Below are 22,055 nucleotides of genomic sequence, written 5' to 3' on the forward strand. Positions count from 1 at the left end.
TTTGTTCCAAAACATTGCAATTATACTAGAATAGTAGATGACTGGAAAATAACAATGACAGCAATTCAGAGATTTAGAGAAAATATGAGGAAATATTATTTGCATAATAATTTGGAACACAGTGTAATTGCAGGATTCCCTCAGGTCAGTCCTCTTCCCTCTGTCAGGCCTGCAGCAACACGATTGTTCCCACAGCCCAGGATCCCCCTGCTGCTCCGCTTGAGAGTGATACCTCCACCCCGGGCTGGGCTTCTGCTTTGTCACAGTCGGTAGTGGATCTAACTCGGGTGTCCCAGACCCTTGTGTCCGTGCGTGATAGGTTGCCCCTGCAGACTCCCGCAGTAGCCAGCGGGTCGCAGGAACCTCCGTCCGACCCTCCCATTATAGGCCGCAAAAGATCCAGACAGGAACGTCCGTCTGAGTCCTCTTCCCGTTCCATCTCGCCACACGGTCCTTCTCTGCGATCGGCTTCTCCCCGATCCTCTTCACCTGAGTCAGGCGAAGCTTTCTCTGATGCGCCTTCAGAGGATAATTTGGAGCTGGATTCGCTAGCATGAGGGATATGGTTCAAAGTCTCATCAGAGCAATCAATCAGACCTGTGGCATCAAAGATTCCTCTACGGAACCCGCAGATCAGGCGGTTTCGTTTAGACGGTCTAAAACACCTTCCAAGGTTTTCTCTCCTCACCCTGAGTTCCATCAGCTTCTAACCAGAGAAAGGGAGAATCCGACCAGACGTTTTCAAAGAGGAAAGCGCCTTGGCGTCTTATATCCTTTTTCCCCGGATCTCATCAACAACTGGACTACTTCTCCCTCTGTGGATCCTCCAGTTTCTAGACTTTCCACCAACACAGTCCTCCCGCTGTCGGGCGGAGCGTCTCTGAAAGATTCCAACGATAAATTCATAGAGTCCTTTGCTAAGTCGGCCTTCGAAGCGGCCGCTTCTGCCCTATGCCCGGCCTTTCCTTCCACCTGGTTTTCGAAGTCTATATCCGAATGGGCCAAACAACTCCGTCAGGACATTCTGGCCGGAGCTCCACCAGAACAGCTGGCGGAACTTGCCACCCAGATTGCTCACGCTGGGGAATACTTGGTCTCTGCTTCCCTGGATGCCGCGTCTTGTGCCGCTCAGGCGTCTAGTAATGTGGTTGCCATCCATCGTACCGTCTAGCTCAAGGCCTTGCAGGCGGATTTGTCATAAAAAAAAGTCCCTTACCAGTCTGCCCTTTCAGGGATCTCGTCTCTTTGGTTCCAAGCTGGACCAAATTATTAAGAACGCTACCGGGGGCACAAGCTCCCTTCTTCCCCAGTCCAAGCCTCGCGGGCCTCCTGCTAGGTGGCACTTCCGGCCTTTTCGACGCTTTGCAGCGTCAAACTCCTTTTCACAGCAGCAGAGGCTGCAGGCACGTCAAGAGAAGAAGGCAGTATCCTTTAGACCCACTCCTTCCTGGCGTCCCCGCTACCCCCAAGGTAGATTTTTTTTTCGGTCTAGGACTGGAAGATCCACCTCGGCATGACTCACGGCTAGACTCCAGCGCACCTCCCAAGCTGGGTGGCCGTCTCCTTTTCTTCAGAGATGTCTGGATCTCAGTGGAGGACGCATGGGTCAGGGAAGTGGTACCCTCAGGATACAAAATAGAGTCCATTTCATGGCTCCGGGATCGTTTCTTCGAGTCCCGCTCTCCAAGAGATCCCGCTCTAGTTCCAGGTTTCTTTGCAGCCATCACTTCCCTCCTCGAGTCCGGGGTAATCGTTCCCGTTTCAGAAAAAGAACGGTTCACAGGTTTATATTCGAATCTTTGTGATACCGACAAAAGACGGCAAGGTTCGTCCCATTCTGGATCTCAAATTGCTAAACAGGAGAGTTTGTCTGAGACCTTTCAGGATGGAATCCCTTCGTTCAGTAATTGTTTCCATGAAGGCCCAGGAATACCTGTGTTCCATAGATATTCAGGACGCCTACCTCCACGTCTCAATATTCCGGGGACATCACCGATTCCTGCGCTTTGCGGTGCTCCAGGACCATTTTCAATTCGTCGCCCTGCCGTTCGGTCTCGCAACCGCTCCTAGGGTTTTCGCGAAGATCATTGAGGCGCTGATAGCCATCTTGAGGGTCAGGGGACTGGTACTTTTTCCGTACCTCGACGACATCCTCATCAAGGCTCCCTCCTTTTCTCAGGCTCACGAGAGCCTGTCCATCGTCCTCGACACTCTAGCCCGTTTCGGGTGGCTTGTCAACAGGAAGAAAGCCTGTCTTGTTCCTTCCCAGCGCCTCGTCTTTCTGGGCATGCTTTTCGACACTCGTCAGACCAAAGTCTTCCTTCCCGAGGACAAGAGATCCATCCTTCGTCGGGACGTACGCTTGCTCCAGGGTCCTCGGTTTCCCTCCTTCCGATCGGCCATGAAGCTTCTGGGAAGGATGGTTGCAACATTGGAAGCGATTCCCTTCGCCCAATTTCATTCCCAACCTCTTCAGCAGGCCATCCTGTCACAATGAGACAGGTCTGTCTTCTCCCTGGATCGTCCGATTCGACTCTCTCCCCGGCTCAAAGGTCACTCAGCTAGTGGCTGACGTCACCTCTCATCTCCCAGGGCAGGTCCTTCCTTCCAGTTCTCTGACAGGTGGTGACGACAGAGGCCAGCCTGCTCGGCTGGGGTGCGGTGTTTCGTCACCTGACTGTTCAGGGTCGTTGGTCAGCGCAGGAGTCTTGTCTGCCGATCAACGTCCTCGAGATTCGGGCTATCTTGTTCGCCTTTTGTCACTGGGAAAGGATTCTCAAGGGTCTACCTATCCAAATCCAGAGGGACAATGCCACGGCGGTGGCATATGTCAACCATCAGGGGGGGGGACTCAGAGCTCCTTGGCAGGATTTTTGGTTGCTTACCGTAAAATCTGTTTCTCGGAGCCTTCATTGGGGGACACAGCACCCGCCCATATTATTCAGTTTCTGTTGTTCTGTGTTCTATGACTGTTCTCATGTTTACAGTTCTCATGTTTGTGGTTATGTTCAACCTTATTGTTTTGTCTCCTACTGCTTTCTCACTAACTGAAGTGCATACTGCAGAGGAGGCGCTAACTTTTTTTTGTGCATAGTGTCAGCCTCCTAGTGGCAGCAGCATACACCCCATGGTTCCTGTGTCCCCCCATGAAGGCTCCGAGAAACAGATTTTACGGTGAGCAACCAAAAATCCTGTTATCCCTTTCATTCCGAACTCGTCACTAAGTGGTCCGAGTCACTGGCTGTTAATCTGTCCGCCAAGACGGTCTTGTCTCTTCCCGACGGCTCATCCCTTAAGGACTCCACTGACAGGTTGAGACCTAAGCCAAATCCGCCTTTGAGGGTGCTGGTGCATCCTTTTGCGCTGCTTTTGCTTCCTCGTGGGTGGCTAAATCAGTTTCCTCCTGGGCACAACTCCTCTGGCAGGGCATACTATCATCTGCTCACCCTGATGAGCTGGCCGGCCTAGCGAACCAGATCGCTAACGCATGGAAGTACCTGCTTACCTGCGTCTTTAGACGCTGTTTGCTTCTTTGACCGCGTTATTAGTAATATCGTCGCGGTTCAGAGTGTTCTATGGCTCAAAGCCTGGATTCAGCCTGCAAAAAGTCTTACTAATCTGCTTTTTAGGGGGCAAACTATAGCATAAGGAAAAAACAATTTTTAAACCACAAGGGAAATCCAAAACCATGTGACATAAATTCCCCTTAAAAATCTTTAATCTTTATTTGAATGTATTATAAAAATACCACTTCCCAGTGTGAAACAGAAAAAAGGATAATTGTTAAAAAATGACTCAGAAAAAGAAGAGCTGCTCCTAGGTGCACCTAACCTATTAATTAACCCTTCACTCTCCTGCTGTCCCTGCCTGGCAGTGGAGGTTGGCACCCTGATAGATTATTTGGCGCCCCCACTCCGCGGCGGCTGAAGCCTGCTGGCCCTATTAAATATCTAGCCAGCTGCAGGTGAGAAAACAATGAGCAAATTAAAGTAATGAAGAAAGCAGGAGTGAGGAAAAAATATATGGTGCACACTAGGAGAAAAAGACTATCAATCCTCCATTACATTTAACCCCACTTAGGACAAAAACACACTCCAAATGTCTGGCCTATCTGGCTATTTCATGTTCAATACTAGTCCCCCACACACCCTACAGATACATATAGACTGGTGTGTAGGACAGTAGTGGGAAAATTGAAGGATAATAGATATACAATTAAAATGACCTGGTTAGGTCCAGATGGAAGACTGTACCTGCCCACACTGGCTTGACAAATATTGCTTGATACTCCTCATAGAGATACGTGTGGAGATACATACATAATATTATAAAGACACCCGCATAACAGCAAAAAGGTGCAAATAGGCAGTATTAACAGATAGTCAGCATCTATGTTAAGACATAATACAGTGGACCAAAAAAAAAAAAAAATAAATAATTGATACATAAAACAGCCAAGAGAACTAGAGATGTTGTCCACAAGACCGGACACTTAGCTGTAAGTAGAACGCCCCGACGCGTTTCCCCGTCATACGGTTCCTCAGGGGGCACAAATAGATATAGAACAACCGGAGGTCAATGATGCAGGTGCCCTGATGTCTGGGCAGACCTGACTGAATCCCTAGAGTGGGGACTTATATAGTGAAGACAATTACCACTCGCAAATCAGCATGAGTGTTGGAAGTCCCTCCTCTCCCCAGATTTCCGTAAGGCACTAAGGATGGTACCGCCCATGGATGTGGCTACATGATGTGTGCCAAACAGTGAACACGTGTCCTATTTTGTCAGGGGGCTCCCACCCCCCCCCTTCCTACAGACGGATCACAGATGAAAAAGCAGGTGACATACCGCACTAGGCATTAAACGCCGCATGGAGCCCAATCCATGTGAGACACGTTAGACGTCGCCATTACAGGCTTCAGAACGCCAGATAGCGCAAGTGCGCATGCGCGCTACCGCTAATAATAGAGGAAAAGCTCCAGCACCGGAGTGCGAGCTGGGCGCCGCCATGTTTGATATGAAATGCCGTACTGCGCATGCGCCCAGTCTCAGAAAAGGCTACAAAGAGTCCTGTGGCAATATTAGAATCAACCAATGCGCGTGCGCCATCCGTAAATACAAAAGATCGGCGCGCACACCTAAAAATAGAATAATAGGACCCCACTGGCGGACATATATAAAGAATATGTAAATCAAGAAAAAATAAATATATATAATGCATACATGCCTGTACGGTGATGACAAAGGAGAATATAAACATAAAATAATATTAATAAAATACTGGTCACAATGGACACCTACAGACAAACTGTAGAAGGAATGGTACAGCGGGTCAAAGTCCGATAGCTCCACGGTTCATGCATCAAGGGTCAGGCGCAGACAATAAGAGTTATAATTGCTAATACATACAAAGAGGGAGGGAAAAACATACAAAGAGGGAGGGAAAAACACTGTCCTACAGGAAACATGTATATGAGAGAGACTCATTTAAGCCCCTCGGTGACATCGACTGCATCCGGAAGATCCATTCCGCCTCCCGTTTGAGAAGTACTTGATCAAAATTACCTCCTCGTATCCTAGGTTTCAGCAGTTCAATCATACATAGAGTAATCCCCTTGGGGGTTCCCCCATGTATCTGGTTGATGTGTCGGGCAAGGGGGGTATCCCTGTTGTGTCTGATGTCACCGAGATGCTCACCAAATCTGATTCTCAGCTCCCTTTTGGTCTTCCCGATATAATCCAATGGGCAGGGGCAAGTGATCTTGTATACGACACCCATGGATCTACAGTTGCCAAAATCTCTTATCTCAAAGCACCTACCATTGGCAGCACTGGTAAAACTTTTAGTCTGTGTGACATATTGGCACTTTGAGCATTTTCCACATTTAAAGAAGCCCAGCGGTCTCCTATCCAGCCACGTACCCGCACCCTGCGGTTTCTGATATAAGCTATGTACTAAGCGGTCCCCAATTGTTCTCCCCCTTCTGTATGTAATGCTCGGTACGGGGGGGATAAATTTAACAAGGTGGGGATCAGCTAGGAGTACACCCCAGTGCCTTTTGACAATCTGGTAGATTTTATCAGACTGGTTGTCAAAGGTCCCTATAAGCCTAACCAGGTCTGAGGCCTCCCCAGGTTTCTCCCGGGTTCTTAATAGGGCTGACCTGTCACTGCCAAGCGCTTCCCTATACGATTTTATGAGAACCTCGGAGGGATATCCTCTCTCCCTGAATCTGTGGTGCAACTCGCCAGCTTGATTTTTAAATGAATCCATCTCGGAACAGTTCCTGCGAATCCGCAGAAATTGCCCCTTGGGTATGCCGCGTTTAAGGGGTACCGGGTGGTGGCTATGCCACTGCAGGAGACTATTAGTCGCGGTCGGCTTCCGATAGGTGTTAGTACTTATGCCTCCATCCTTATTTTTTGAGATATTGAGGTCCAAGAAGGCAATAGAGTGCTCGTGATACTCAGAAGTGAATCTCATCCCAATTCTATTGATGTTTATCTCTCTCACAAACCTTTCAAAGTCAGCCCCTGGGCCAGACCAAAGAACAAAAATATCGTCGATGTATCTGGCCCAGAGGCCGATATAGGGCTGCCACCACCTCTCCTCACCCGGAAAAATAAAGGTTTCCTCCCACCAGCCCAGGAACAGATTAGCATACGTGGGGGCACAAGGGCTCCCCATCGCAGTACCCCTGAGCTGGTGGAAGTACTTACCATTAAAGATGAAAAAATTCCGGGTGAGGGTAAAGAGAAGAAGCTGCTGAACAAATTGGTTGTGCTCAGTGCATTCAATGGCACGTGTCCTTAGAAAATGATCAACAGCCTCCATGCCAACGTCATGTGGGATACTGCTATAAAGCGCCTCCACATCAATGGAGGCCAATATGGTATGTGGTTCTACAACAACATCCTCCAATAAGCCAAGCAGGTGCAGAGTATCCCTCACATATGAAGGAAGTGATTGAACAAAGGGTCTTAGGATCTGGTCTATATAGATACCGATATTCTGAGACACAGAATCGATACCTGCCACAATTGGACGGCCTTTAAGTGGGTCCAGACCCTTGTGCACCTTCGGGAGGGCATAGAAGGTCGGCACACTTGGGAAAGAAGGAGCAAGGAAGGAGTGTTCATTTTTTGATATCAGCTTTCTATTGATAGCATGGTCAAGTATAACCATCAACTCTTCTGAGTAGTTTTTTGTGGGATCCCCCGATAAGAACTATATCAGATAATTTCTGACGCTGCAGGGGGCAAGAGCACCTCCATTCTACAACCCAGGCCCAACGTCTGTTTCCAGGGAGACATTCTCTTCAATGTCGCCATTTCCCCTCCACAGGGAACTCTCCCCATCGGTACTGTCCTCCTGCCCAGCTGGAGAGACTTAAGCCAGCCCTTAACTGGCATCCCAGGAGTTGTCCCTCAAAGTCCCCCGGGTCCTGATCAAATAGATTTTCTTCAGCATGATGGGTCATCCCCACCTGGGACTCCTCCCAGGGTGGGCGGCCATCTTCTCCCAGAGTGGGACACATGGCTGTTGGTAGTCGACGACGCCTGGGTCAGGAAAATAGTGACTTCCAGCAAAATAGAGTTTTCATCTCCCCCCGGGAATCGCTTCTTGATGTCTCACCCATCAGGACTTCCAGCTGAGGTCCCAGGTTTCTTTCAAGCCATTTCCTCTCTCCTCCAAGCAGAAGTCATCGTCCCCGTTGCTTCCCAAGAACTTTTTTCCCGTATCTGTCCCAGTCTTTTTGTTTTCCCAAAGAAGGACTGTTCCCTCCGTCCAGTCCTGGACCTTAAACGTCTGAACCGATCCATGCGTCTTCAGCATTTCCAAATGGAGTCCCTCCACTCAGTAAACGCTTTGATGGAACCCGAGGAGTTTCTATGCTCGGTGGACATTCAGGACGCAAATCTCTACATCCTGATTTGTGCGCCGCATCAGAGATTTCTCAGGTTTGCAGTTCAGGTAAGTCATTATCAGATTACAGCTTTCCACTTCTGCCTAGCCTTTGCCCCCAAGGAGTTCAAGAAGGTGATGGCGTCCTTGATGGCCATTCTGCGTTCCAGATTACCATCGACACTCTGGCTCGGCTCGGATGGATAGTCAACAAGACAAAGTCTTGGTTGCTTCCGACGCAACACATTACTTTCCTGGAGATGTTGTTTGACACCGCCCATGCCAAAGTCTTTCTCCTGGAGGAGAAAATCTCTGCCCTTCACCTGGAAGTCCTCTCTTTGAAACACCTATTCTGTCACCCCCTTGGCTTCTGCATGGGTGTGCATGATGGTTGCGGCCATGAAGGTCATGCCCTTTGCCCAATTTCACACCCGTCCACTTCAGCTGGCCCTCTTGTCAGCATGGGACAAAAAGGTGTCTTCCTTGGACCATCCCAATAACCTTCCCCCTTCGTGTACATCAGTACTTAACATGGTGGACCCTCCACTCGTTTCTTCATCATGGGAGATCTTTTCTTCCTCTCCATTGCAAGGTCATCACAACTGATGCAAGTCTTCTCGTTTGGGGGGAAGGTTTTTCTGCATCACACAGCGCTGGGCTGCTGGAACCCTCAGGAACTTAACCATCCTATCAATCTCCTGGAGATCAGGGCAGTCTACCTCTCCCTTCTACACTGGCTGGACCTCCTCAGGGGCCATCCGGTTCGCATTCAGTCGGACAACACCATGGCCATGGCATACATGTACCACCAGGGTAGAACATGCAGCCAGTCTGTTCTGGCAGATGTATCCAGAATCTTAGTCTGGGCAGAGAATCATGTAACAGCAATCTCGGATGTTTACATTCCAGGAGTAGAAAACTGGGCCTACAGTCGGCAGGATTTCGCCTCAGGTGAGTGGTTACTCAACCCCGAAGTGTTTGACCAGATCTGTCAGAAGTAGGGCACCCACGATGTTGATCTGATGGCATCTCGGATGAACACCAAGGTGCCCCACTTCGTAGCCAGGTCCCGCGTTCCTCTGGCGATCAGTGAGGACGCCCTGGTCCTGTCTTGGTCTCTCTTTCGCCTTCCATATCTCTTCCCTCCCCTTAATCCTGAGGGTCGTCAAGAAGATCAAATCAGAGGGAGTAGCCGTAATTCTGGTGGCTCCAGACAGGCCTGGTATGCAAAGCTAGTAAACATGCTCATAGACAATCCTGGAAACTGTCTCCAGTGTGGCCTTGACTCCAAGATTTCCCTCAGCACTCTTAAGGGTCAAGTCTCCGCCCTCTTGATTCTGTTTCAGAAGGGTCTGGCATCTTGACCCCATGTCAAGACCTTCCTCAAGGGTGTTGCTCATTTGGCTCCACCTTAACATCCTCCGGTAGATCCGTGGGACCTTAACTTTGTCCTATATGCCCTTCAATTCTCTATTCGAGCCCTTTCAGGACATAACAACTTCCTTTCTTTCCTGGAAGGTTGCTTTCTTGGTTGCTATCACGTCTATCAGACGAGTTTCGGAACTGGCGTCTCTTTCCTGTCTTTCTCCTTTTCTCATTATCCATAAGGACAAGGTCGCTCTCAGACGGTTCCTTCGTTTCTTCAGAAGGTAGTTTCCTCTTTCCACATCAATGAGGATATCATTCTGCCTTCCCTTTGCCCTTCCCCATTTCATCCCCTGGAGTGGTCTCTCCACAAGCTGGATCTGGTCAGAGCTCTTAGCCTCTACCTCCTCTCTAGGACAACTACCTTTCGGGCTCTGACTCTTTGTTTGTTATTCCTGAGGGTCGTCGTAAGGGTCTTCCAGCCTATAAATCTACTATCGCTCTCTTGGGAGGCATATCGGGTCAAGAACAGACCACACCCTTTGGGGGTGAGGGCTCCCTCCACCTTGGGCGTTGGGGGCCTCCTGGGCCGTTTGTGAACAGATCTCTGCATCTCAAGTTTACAAGGCAGCTACCTGGTCTTCCCTTCACACTTTTGCGAGGTTTAAGGCTATGTGCACACGTTCAGGATTTCTTGCAGAAATTTCCTGAGCAAAGCCGGACACTTTCTGCAAGAAATCCACATGTGTTTTTTTCTCGTTTTTTTTTTTTTGTTTCTTTGTTTTTTTTTTCGGATTTTTGGAGTTTGTTTCCGGAGATTTCCCAATGCAATGATATAGTGGGAAATCCGCAAAATTAATGAACATGCTGCGTTTTTTTCGTGGAAAAAAACGCATCATGTGCACAAAAATTGCGGAATGCATTCTAAATGATGGGATGCATAATGTATGCGTTTTTTATAGCGAAAAACCGCAAAAAATCTGCAACGTGTGCACACAGCCTTACTGATTACATACCTATGCTTCGGCAGATGCCAGCCTGGGAAGAAACATTTTGCAGATGGCGACTGTCCACCGTCTGACCTGAGTCTTCCAAAGTCATTTTATTCCCTCCCTTAGACATCCCATTGTTACCTGTGTCCCCCAATGAAGCGATAAAGAAATGTGGATTTTTGGTACTCACCGTAAAATCTCTTTCTTGGAGCCTTCATTTGGGGACACAGCACCCTCCCTGATTTGTGTCTATGTTGTGCTTGTTTTTTCTTTAATTTTTTGTTTCGATGGTTGCTTCTACTGATTTTTCACTAAGTGACAAGCTTTTTGTCTGTCGGTGAGTATATACTGCAGAGGAGGAGCTAACTCTTTTTTTGCCTAGTGTCAGCCTCCTAGTGACAGCATACACCCATGGTTACCCGTGTCCCCCAATCAAGGCTCCAAGAAAGAGATTTTACAATGAGTACCAAAAATTCCTCTTTCTAAGTTATACCTCTAGATGACATCCAATGGCTATGATCACAGCTCCCATGGGGGTTGTCAGCCAACTTTTCAGAATGGCACATCCCATAATTTATGTCTTTAGGTGTGAATAATACCCCTATGAAGAGTATGTGCCATTCAGTACTGTAGGAAAGCTGGATGACACATGACACGCTAGTAGGAATATGATTATTATTGCTTTTAGGGATAATCTTCATGTTTTGTCCCGGTTGGATGAATTTCTTCTTGCGTTATAATTTTTTTTTTTTCTTGGACAGAATTGACACAACCCGGGTTGAATTTACCATTCCTCTTCGAGAAAACTGGGCACTCCCCTTCTTTGCCGTTCAGATAGCAGGAATATCGTACTTCCTGAGACCCGGTTTGTCGCTGTTAAAAGCGGTAAGTGGGATCAGTACAGAATATTCAGGGAGATTTACTTGTACATTCTCCGTTCGTATCAGTGACTTTGCTCCATCTACACTTTGACAAAGGAAACTTAACTATCAATTGAGGGTCCATTAAGTTGCATCACAATAAATAGTGAATTTATTATAGAAAAGTTGCATACTTAACTATAAACCACCCAGATTTGTGGAACTGTTCACACATAAGTTATAATCCTACACCTCTGTTCGCATATCAGTGCCGTCTTCTGCTGCCGGCATTAGATGACACTTTGCTGGCTCATCTGTCCCATCCCTCCTCAGCAGAGCTGAGAGTACAATGCACTAATATTAATATTATAGTAAATCCTGAATTTTCTAGCTTCGGAGTCTTCAGGAATAGCAGATTGTGACTTGTTTACAGGTTTCTCTTTATCTTTCTTTTATATGTTGATTTAATTTCATGTTCCTATCCAGAGACTGTCCCTTCTTGTAGTTTACATCTCCACGTTCATCTTCAGCCTCACCTGGCAGTTCAACCAGTTTGTTCTGCTCATTCAAGGTCTCGCTTTCTTCTCTTTGGACTGTCTGGACTTAATACCGGCTAACAAGGTGAGGTGAACACTCAGCTCAATTCTTCAGACCTCCATGGTATCCTCATGCGTCATATGTGTAGTGCCGACGTATTGCCATGTATCGTCTGCCCCAGTGGAGGTTTGGGAACAATATTAAACATTGTCTTGTGGGGTTTTTTTTGATGGAGGATAGAAAGGAGATTGTTTATAAAGCTGCGAATAGCAGCAATGTTCAATTCTTCTCCCGTCGATACACATTAGGTAGTTGGCTGGTTCCCTCAAAATTCACAAGTTCAGCCAACATTAATGTGCATGGGGCCTTAAAGTGGTCCTTTCACCGGTCTGAGGCTGCCCTTTTTATTTAAGAAAAGCGTGGGCTGATGTGGGATTTTTCATCCAGCAAATGTGTTAAGAAGGGTCTCAAATGCACCCTCTACCTAAAAAAAGGACACAATTTTGTAGCAAAAGTCAGGTCCGAGCTCCCGGCTCTCCGCATGCAGTGCAGGTTCCCACAACAGTCCGCTGCACGATAACACGAAAGATTCTGCTCGATCACAGCGAGGCAGGAAGTTTGGACCCAACTTTTGCTAGAAAATTGTGTCATTTAAATGGTGCAGACAGACAGCCGTATTTCTTGTGCGAGGATCGTAATGCAATCCACAGGCTGACCTTAGTGTGACAGCGGCATAGAAATAGATCACGCTCAGGTCAGGAGAGGTGTCGGGCCGGTCCGTGCTGTGCAATGTGATCCTCACACGAGAAATACGTCATCTGTCTGCACCATTAGGGGTAAGGTTGCATTTGAGACACTTTTTGCCACATTTACCTAATTTGTCGTCACTTTGAAAAATTACTTATCTGAGGCTGCCCGCTCTTAAATAAAAAGGGCATCCCCGGACTGGCGATGGCTTCTTTCTAAGGAAGATTTACTAATCCTAAAAATGCTTCAGGTAATCGGGCATAACCCCAATCATTGATTTGTTGCCATGAAAGTGACATTTTCGGGCCTGGCTGCATTACGACTTGCTAGACCTTCAGTCCAACAGGTCCTTGGAGTTTCCTCTGTAACTTTTCAGTGTTCCCCCACCTGTCATCCCTTTATAACTACGGCTGATATATATGAATATATATATATATATATATATATATATATATATATATATATATATATATATATATATATATATATATATATATATACCGTATATACTCGGGTATAAGCCGAGATTTTCAGCCCAAATTTTTGGGCTGAAAGTGCCCCTCTCGGCTTATACTCGAGTCACGGTCTGTGGCAGGGTCGGCGGGTGAGGGGGGAGAGGGCGCTGAGGCATACTTACCTAGTCCCGGCGATCCTGACGCTCCCCCTGCCCGTCACACTGTCTTCGGGTGCCGCAGCTCTTCCCCTGTACAGCAGTCACATGGTACCGCTCATTAAACTTATGAATATGTACTCCACTCCCATAGGGGTGGAGCCCCATATTCATTTCTCTAATCAGCGGTGCCGGTGACCGCTGATAGAGGAAGAGGCTGCGGCACCCGGAGACCAGCTGTCCGGGGGAAGGAGCGGGACGCCGGGAGCAGGTAAGTATCGCATATTTACCTGTCCTCGTTCCACACGCCGGGCGCCGCTCCATCTTCCCGGCGTCTCTCCGCTCTGACTGTTCAGGTCAGAGGGCGCGATGACGCATATAGTGTGCGCGGCGCCCTCTGCCTGATCAGTCAGTGCGGAGACTGAGACGCCGGGACCGGACGCTGGGGAGCTGCAAGCAAGAGAGGTGAGTATGTTTTGTTTTTTTTTATTGCAGCAGCAGCACCAGCGTTATATATGGCACAGATTTATATGGAGCATCTATGGGGCCAAACTGAACGGTGCAGAGCATTCCATATGGGGCAGCTTTATAATGAGCATCTATGGGGCCAAACTGAACGGTGCAGAGCATATAGGGCACAGCTATATAAGGAGCATCTATGGGGCCAAACTGAACTGTGCAGAGCATATAGGGCACAGCTTTATAATGAGCATCTATGGGGCCATAATGAACGGTGCAGAGCATATAGGGCACAGCTATATAAGGAGCATCTATGGGGCCAAACTGAACGGTGCAGAGCATATAGGGCACAGCTTTATAAGGAGCATCTATGGGGCCATACTGAACGGTGCAGAGCATATATGGCACAGCTTTATGTGGAGCATCTATAGGGCCATAATGAACGGTGCAGAGCATATATGGCACAGCTTTATGTGGAGCATCTATAGGGCCATAATGAACGGTGCAGAGCATATATGGCACAGCTTTATATGGAGCATCTATAGGGCCATAATGAACGGTGCAGAGCATTGTATATGTGGCACAGCTTTATATGGAGCATCTATGGGGCCATAATGAACGGTGCAGAGCATTCTATATGGCACAGCTATATATGGATAATATATGGGGCAATAATTAATGGTATGGAGCATTATATATGGCACAGCTTTATATGGAGCATCTATGGGGCAATAATGAATGGTATGGAGCATCTATTTTTATTTTTATATATATATATATATATATATATATATATATATATATATATATATATATTTCTCCTTCGCCTCATTGGGGGATTGGGGGACACAGACCGTGGGTGTTATGCTGCTTGCCACTAGGAGGACACTAAGTGATACAAAGAAAGTTAGCTCCTCCCCTGCAGTATACACCTCCTGCTGGCTCTCAGCTAACCAGTATTTGCTTAGTGTCTGTAGGAGGCACTTGGGTCTGTTTTCAGACCCCAACATTTTTTATTTTTATTTTCTGTAAATTTTTATTTTTTTAATTAACGGAGTGAAGGGGGCGACGGATTCCTTTCTAGGGTCCGCTCTCCCCCGAACCATCAACAGGCAAGCACGGCGAGTATACCTCCCCGTACCTTTCCTGCGACGACTGGGGCACGCCTAATCTACGCTAGGGCAACGGTTCCTATACGGTCCCGATCTGCCCCCTGTAAGATGGCGAGCACATAGAGTATACCTCTTATGTGCATCTCCCGGGATCCTCCGCTATTAAGCCCCTCACCTGTTGGCGTCATGTAGTCCCCACAGTAGCCGTAAGCCCCCTGCGGCAGGCACAGCCGTAAGTCCCCTGCGGCAGGCACATATGAAGATGGACAGACGCTCTCCATCCCCCGGAACAGGGAGGATTGATTGAGCTTATTCCCTCGCAATGGAGGATGCATCTCTGCTCCGTGGCGGTGAGTAGTTTCCTTCCTCACGCTGCCTGCGTGGGAAGGTGCGGTCCTGGTCCCTGGGGAGAGGTGCCGCTGGCTGGACGCCAGCAGCAATCATTCGGCGCTACGTCGCGGCCCACCGACGCACTCCACCGGCAGGCTCCATAACTTTAGTCCCTGGCTTTTTCAGCCACACTAGGCCGCAGTTGAAATCCCCGCAAACCACCGGAGCCCCGCCCAGCTCACTTCAGGGGCGACGGTTCCTTCACGGTCCTAATCTCCCCACACCAGCAGCAGGCGACCACATGGAGTGTCGCCTCCATGTATCCTCTCCTGGAGCCAGGCCTAATGCCGGACAACTGGCCCTGTCCGCCCGGGGCTGAACTCCGTGGATGTACAGAGGCCCCTCTCTATGGCGTCCGAGCAGCCCCCACTGTCCCACCACTGTGAAAGCGGATGGCACAAGGAGGCGGACGGTTCCTCTCCACCTCCCTAACAAAGGGATGATGGATTGAGGTTTATCCCTCTATCCCTGCACCGTCCACGCTGCAATACCCGACATCCGCGGCGGCTCCATGCCGGGACGCGCACCGATGGTGAGTGGATCCTGCCAGCGATGGGCTTCTGCAGCGGGATATTCACAGGCAGTCTCAGGCTTCCCTGTGGCCCACCTCCCTGAGGTAACGCTCCGGCTGGCTACAAAAATTTAGCCCCCAGCTTCGGCCGATGTGTAGGCCGCACCCTGGAAGCGCACTATGGCGCCCTAAGGCGGCTCTGCCCGTTTTCCTGGCGCTTTTCGCCTGGCACGGAAGCGCTCAATTTTCTCGGCCACTGCAACGCCCCTCACTTCTACGCTGGTGCCGGCTGCAGAAATTTAGGCCCCGGCTTGGGCCTATTCATGGAAGTCTCGAGGCTCCGCCCATGTTGTGCCTGTGGCTCCGCCCCCAAATTGGCGCTTCTCGCTCTCTGCGAGATTTTATCTAAAGGCGCATGACCAGTATTCCCTGGTCTTAAAGGCACATGACCTGTATTCCTGGTCTTAAAGGCACATGACCAGTATTCCCTGGTCTTAAAGGCACACGACCAGTATTCCCTGGTCTTAAAGGCACACGACCAGTATTCCCTGGTCCTAAAGGCACACGACCAGTATTCCCTGGTCTTAAAGGCACACGACCAGTATTCCCTGGTCTTAAAGGCACACGACCAGTATTCCCTGGTCTTAAAGGCACACGACCAGTATTCCCTGGTTTTAAAGGCACACGACCAGTATTCCCTGGTCTTAAAGGCACATGACCAATCCGAAGCCGGTCATAAATGAGGAGCCCTCCGCCGCTGATCCCAGTTTATCCCAGTGTAATTAGTTCCCTCAGTGGACTTCGTCACTGCCGCAACCCATGGTTTTTCTGACCAAGAAATTGAATTCCTCCGTGGCTCGGAGTGCTCGCAGGACCGATATACATGGTCCCTCTCCTACATGGGATCCGTCGGCTAGCAGGGGCCGCGAGTTTTCTAGAAACGTACAGGCGTCTAGAAATGTACAGGCACCTACAAAACTGAAGTTTTCATTTCATGATCTCTCTCCAAGGATTTGCTGACAACAAGACTCTGAACACGGATCGGATATTGCCTTGGACCTGGACTTGCCAGAGCTTCAGTAAAGGATGAACTCGCCTATTTATATCATCATCCAATCTCTGTACATTGACGAGGACTCCGGTCCTGCTCTAGACTACACAGTGTCCCTCATAAGGAGACTAAACTCCCTCATAGAGCATTTGCCATCCAGTCCGGATATGCGATTCACTGGACAGAAGCCTCTACGTGGGATGCCATGCCTGGTCTGATTTTTAAGGGCGACGGGCCCTTTAAAGGTCACCGATCTCCCCACACCATCAACAGACGGGCACACGGAGTGTCGCTTCCAGGTATCCTCTTCTGCATCCAGGCCTAACGCCAGACAACCTGTCCTGTCCACCCGAAGACCGGAACTCTGTGGATGTACAGAGGCACCCTTTTCGGGCATCTGAGCACCCCCCTCTGCATCACCACTATTTAAAAGAAGATGCAAGAAGGCGGATGATCCCTCTCCACTTCCCTGTTAAGAGGATGGTGGATCGAGGGTTCCTAATTTTTAACTCTGCACCGTCAAAAGAGAGCGGCGATGGCAAGAGACTATGACCTGCTGGATGCAATCTTCTGTGGTTTACCTACCAGTATCCCTGCCCGATGTGTCATTAATTGAAAATGCCACGGTCTGTCAAATAGCAAATCTGGTTCGTTCCGTTTTGCGGCTTCGGGTCCAGCCCTCTACCCTCCCTAGCCGCCGCATGGATTGCTAGAGCAATGGTCTCCTGGCTGGAGACCTTAACTACTTTGATTCACACCAGTAACCCTTTCCTGAAGACAGTACAGCTGGTCAATCAAATCTTTTGAGCGAGAGACTAACAAAGGATCGTACGTTCCTACAGCCCCGACCAGCAGTGGAAGGGTTGTCCAGGACAGTCTAGATCTAAGGGATCTTGGTTCCAAAAAGGTGAACGAGAAGTAGGACCGATCCTGGACCTCAAACTTCTAACAACCTTTCACAAGGTTCTTCTTCTTCGAATGGAGTTCCTCCGCTCAGCCATTACTTCAACAGAAAAAGGTGCAGTTTCTGGCATCCATCGACTTTCGGGATGCTTGCCCTCTTCAAAAATTCCTTTGCCTTTCCATTGGTGAGCAGCATTTTCAAGTCATGACCTTGTCTTCGGCCTTGCTACCGCACCCAGAGTGTTCGCAAGGCTCATGGTGGCCGTCATGTTCCTCTTGCCCACTAGAGGTGTGGTCGACCTGCCCTGTTAGGCCGACTGTCTAGCCGCCCTTCCAGGACTACGCTAAGTAGTCTATATCACTTGCGATACCCTCTCACCTGGGCTGGTGGCTAGACTTAGGCAACTTCTCATTTCCAGCCCAGCAGATATCCTTTTTGAGGATGATCCGGTACTCTTCCAGAAGGATGGTAATTCTCCGTCCAGACAAGGTCATGGTCCTTCAACAGGGAGCTCGCGCACTTGATCACTCATCCCCTCATTTCATTCGATTTGCTGGGAGGGTTCTGAGGAAAAATGGTGACGACAATGGAAGCAATTTCCTTTGCTCCGCTCGTTTTCAGCAAGTCAAACAGACTTTCAGACGATAGTCTCTGAGCTCCTTCTTCATCCAGGGCCTTTCTCCCGGTTCAGTGGTTACTAGTAACTACCAATGCCAGTCCTCTTCTCCCGATCATTGCTCTGGAGATCCGAACGGTAGTCCTACAGTAGGTCCACTGCCTTCTGGCGGGTCAACCCATCTGAATTCAATTGGACAATGCCATGGCTGTGCCATACGTCAATCATCTAGCAGGTACCCACGTTCAGGCGCCACGGCCGAGGTACCTCACATTCTCTGATGGGCCGAGATCTATCACTCGGTGATCTCGGCAGTACATATCCCAGGAGTATAACTCTGGGCGGCGAACATATTCAGCCGTCAGGGTTTCGCCTCAAGTGAGTGGGAACTTCACCCGGAAGTCTTCCATCAGACCTGCCTTCACTGGAGCTCTCCAGTTGTAGTTCGGATGGCGTCCAGACTGATCACCTGTGTACTCGAGTTCGTGGTTCGGCCTCGAGATCCAAGAGCCATCGCACTGCATGCTCTGGTTCTTCCGTGGTACCAGTTTCCATAACTCCCCTTCCACTACTTCCGAAAGCTTTTCAGAAGCAGAAAGGGCCCCAGTGATCCTCGGAAATCCGCACTGACCACATCAGTGTTTTTTTTTGCTTGCGGAGCTGGAAGCTTTCCGCCTTTCTGCAACAAAACTGCAAGTAGGGACTTTCTCGCAGGAAATTTTCACACGTAGTTCTTCCCTATCTTCCCTATCGCATACCGTTAGATCATTGGGACCTTAATGGTCCTAGGAGTATTACAGTAGACTCCTTTTTTGATCCGGACAGACCTTACTATTAGGGAAGGTCGCCCCTTTTTTCTCTGTGATATCCTCATCCTGACGAGTCTTCGGTGCTAACTGGTCCTTTCAGACTTTTTTTTTCCCTTATTTCCTTCAAGGCAAGGTTGTCCTCAGGCCAGCCCTGTCCCTTGTTACCAAGGTCGTATTGTATTACCACTGTTATGAGGGCATAGTTCTTCCCTCATCTCTTTCGGCACCAGTCCACAAAATGGAATGAGTTCCCCATATTCCGGACGAAGCGAGTGCTCTGAGTAGGTACGTCTCGAGGACGGCGTCCTTCCGAAGGTTGGACACTGTATCTTGGGCTTCCTGATGGTAAGAGGAAGGCTTCCTGACGTTTACAGGAAGGGTTTAGCTGTCTTCATCGGCCATTTAGCCTGGTGTATTCCTTTCACCATCCAGGAGTCCTTCCGTGTTAGATGTCAGCCTATCTCCCTGTCTATCGTGGGTTCTAGGCACCAGGCGTCGACAAGACACGCCTGCAACCTTGCGGATTCGTCCAGTCCGCATGCATTCTTGAAGCACTATAATTCCCACACTTCCACAGATGGGAGTCTGGGCAGGCGGACTCTGCAGGCCGCGGTGGCGCACTTGTAAGTAGCGGTTACACAGGGCCTGATCTGATGTTGTCCCCACCCAGGGACTGCTTTGGTACGTCCCACGGTCTGTGTCCCCCAATGAGGCGAAGGAGAAAGAGGGATTTTTCTGTACTCACCGTAAAATCCTTTTCTCCGAGCCAATCATTGGGGGACACAGCTCCCACCCTGGTATTAGCTTATGCTTGTTTTTATAATCTGATCTGCTATACTCTCATATATAATATGACATGCTGTAAGCTCATATGTTGTTACTGATCTCCTACTGCTTTTACACCGAACTGGTTAGCTGAGAGCCAGCAGGAGGGTGTATACTGCAGGGGAGGAGCTAACTTTCTTTTTTATCACTTAGTGTCCTCCTAGTGGCAAGCAGCATAACACCCACGGTCTGTGTCCCCCAATGATTGGCTCGGAGAAAAGGATTTTACGGTGAGTACACAAAAATCCCTTTATATACAGACGAAAAGTTTGGACACACCTTCTCATTTAAAGATTTTACTGTATTTTCATGACTATGAAAATTGTACATTCACACTGAAGGCATCAAAACTATGAATTAACACATGTGGAATTATAAACTTAACAAAAAAGTGTGAAACAGCTGAAAATATGTCTACCTCTTGAAGCTCATCAAGAGAATGCCAAGAGTGTGCAAAGCAGTCATCAAAGCAAAAGGTGGCTACTTTGAAGAACCTAGAATATAAGACCTATTTTCAGTTGTTTCACACTTTTTTGTTAAGTAAAAAATTCCACATGTGTTAATCCATAGTTTTGATGCCTTCAGTGTGAATGTACAATTTTCACAGTCATGAAAATACAGAAAGATCTTTAATTGAGAAGGTGTGTCCAAACTTTTGGTCTGTACTATATATATATATATATATATATATATATATATATATATATATATATATATATATATATATATATTGTATATACATAACTGTATATTACAGAGTCCTACAACTTTGTGATCTACTCTGTGATATCCGCTCGCTGAATGGAAATGTCCAGTTAGATATGGTCAGGACAGACTTTCCTTGTCTGCTTATATATAAAGTTTCCACTCACCGAGAACAAACAAGAAACTTAAGTTCAGTCCCGATATTATAAATAAAAGTTTAAGTCATTTAAAAATGCAAGGAAAGCTCATAGTGGAGAAAAATCCAAAAAACAAGAAATCTCGGAGGAGGTGAGCAGATCCTGGCATTCCGTGACTGAAATGTTGGCTGCTTCGGTTCTAGGTGAGGAGCCTGTACGTGGTCCAAGTGGCGAGCCTGGTCCTGGTGTGTCTCATGCAGTTCTTTAATACCATGATTCTGGGATCTCTGCTCCTCAGCTTCATTTTGGCAGCGGTTACAGCCCAGAAACTACAGGTGAGCAGCGATCATATCAGTGCGGTGGAAATCCTGGCAGACGGGTACCGCTCAGATACCAACCATTTATTTTCTGTTTGTCATGGAAAAATCATCCATTGTGTTGGTCATGCAAGCTGTTGGGATCTGATAGTCCAGAAAGGTGTGTGAAGATTAATTAATCCCATCCTTCTTTCGTTTAGAAAAACCTTAAAAGCGGCCATCTTCGCAGAAGGATTTGGAACCTCTGTCTTCACGTGGCCATTGTCCTGTGCCTCACGGCGTTGATAAATGTGTTCGTGAAGGTAAGTGCGAAACAACATGGCTGATCGGACGCCAAACGACCTTCTCCTAGCCTTGCTCGTGACACGTGTGTGCTGCTTCATTGTCTATAGGACTGATGGAGGAATGCAAGTACAGAGCTTGGCTATCTCCGTCAGTCCAATAGACAATGAATGGAGTGATAATGCACCTGTAAGATCACCACTTTATTCAAAGGGGGACACAGGATCAGTGACCCCTGCATTGATCATATATTTATTACCTCTCGTGTGAAATGACGTACATGGGACAATCCCTTTAGGCCAACCACAGATAGGATTGTAGCAGAATCTCCTGACACTTTCCTCTCTGTGGATCTCATCCTGTTCTGTTTTATCACCAAGAGGTAAGTGGCACTACATGAACCAGCCAGCCTCGTCATGAAATAGCCTGCCCATCTGGGTATGTAGGACTTGGTGAGGCTGCCATATGTGTAACCTTCCGCTGCTGGTCCATGTACACACTTGCTATTTGCCTCGTAGTGATGTAGTAACTGGGGCATGATGCATGCTTTATGACGAGAGGAGGAGTACTTTTTTTTTATAATTGTATTTTTCAAGATTTTTATTTTGGGGACAGGTATGTTTTTCTTTGTGCTCTGCAGAGCAAATAAGAAGACTTCTAAAATGCCATTTTTTTCCCACAGATTATCCAGATTGCACCTAAAACTTAACTTTTTTGTTTTTCTCCAACAGAAAATCCTGAAGCTGCAGTCGGACGAGCACATCTTCAAGTTTATACAAGCCAAGATAGGCTTCAAAACCCGGTCAGTCTGCAGTGATAGATGGAAGCGGTACTGCACACGTGGCTTAAAGGGACGAATGAATGTTTTCCCTTTTAATGTCAGCACGTTTTCGTGTAGGAGGAGCAGTACCCGTATGGCC

At 48.2% G+C, this 22,055-nt stretch overlaps 1 protein-coding gene and 1 long non-coding RNA gene across 6 annotated transcripts in view; one reads left to right on the forward strand and one right to left on the reverse strand.

The window, feature by feature from the left end:
• DPY19L3 (dpy-19 like C-mannosyltransferase 3) overlaps positions 1-22,055 on the forward strand; it is a 131,297-nt gene that overhangs the window by 79,235 nt on the left and 30,007 nt on the right. For all 5 annotated transcript variants that reach the window (XR_013221696.1, XM_077288740.1, XM_077288742.1 and 2 more), the window contains 5 exons: positions 11,025-11,148; positions 11,610-11,744; positions 20,740-20,871; positions 21,054-21,155; positions 21,867-21,937. Coding sequence is in view for 4 of the 5 variants with exons in the window: in XM_077288740.1 (XP_077144855.1) it covers positions 11,025-11,148; positions 11,610-11,744; positions 20,740-20,871; positions 21,054-21,155; positions 21,867-21,937 (564 nt within the window). In the remaining variant the exon portion in view is untranslated. The remainder of the gene's footprint in view (positions 1-11,024; positions 11,149-11,609; positions 11,745-20,739; positions 20,872-21,053; positions 21,156-21,866; positions 21,938-22,055) is intronic.
• Positions 1-22,055, reverse strand: part of LOC143807324 (uncharacterized) — a 96,088-nt gene that overhangs the window by 73,561 nt on the left and 472 nt on the right. The gene's annotated exons all lie outside the window — the stretch shown is intronic.

The sequence above is a fragment of the Ranitomeya variabilis genome, chromosome 2 (genome assembly GCF_051348905.1).
Source record: "Ranitomeya variabilis isolate aRanVar5 chromosome 2, aRanVar5.hap1, whole genome shotgun sequence".
NCBI lineage: Eukaryota > Metazoa > Chordata > Amphibia > Anura > Dendrobatidae > Ranitomeya > Ranitomeya variabilis.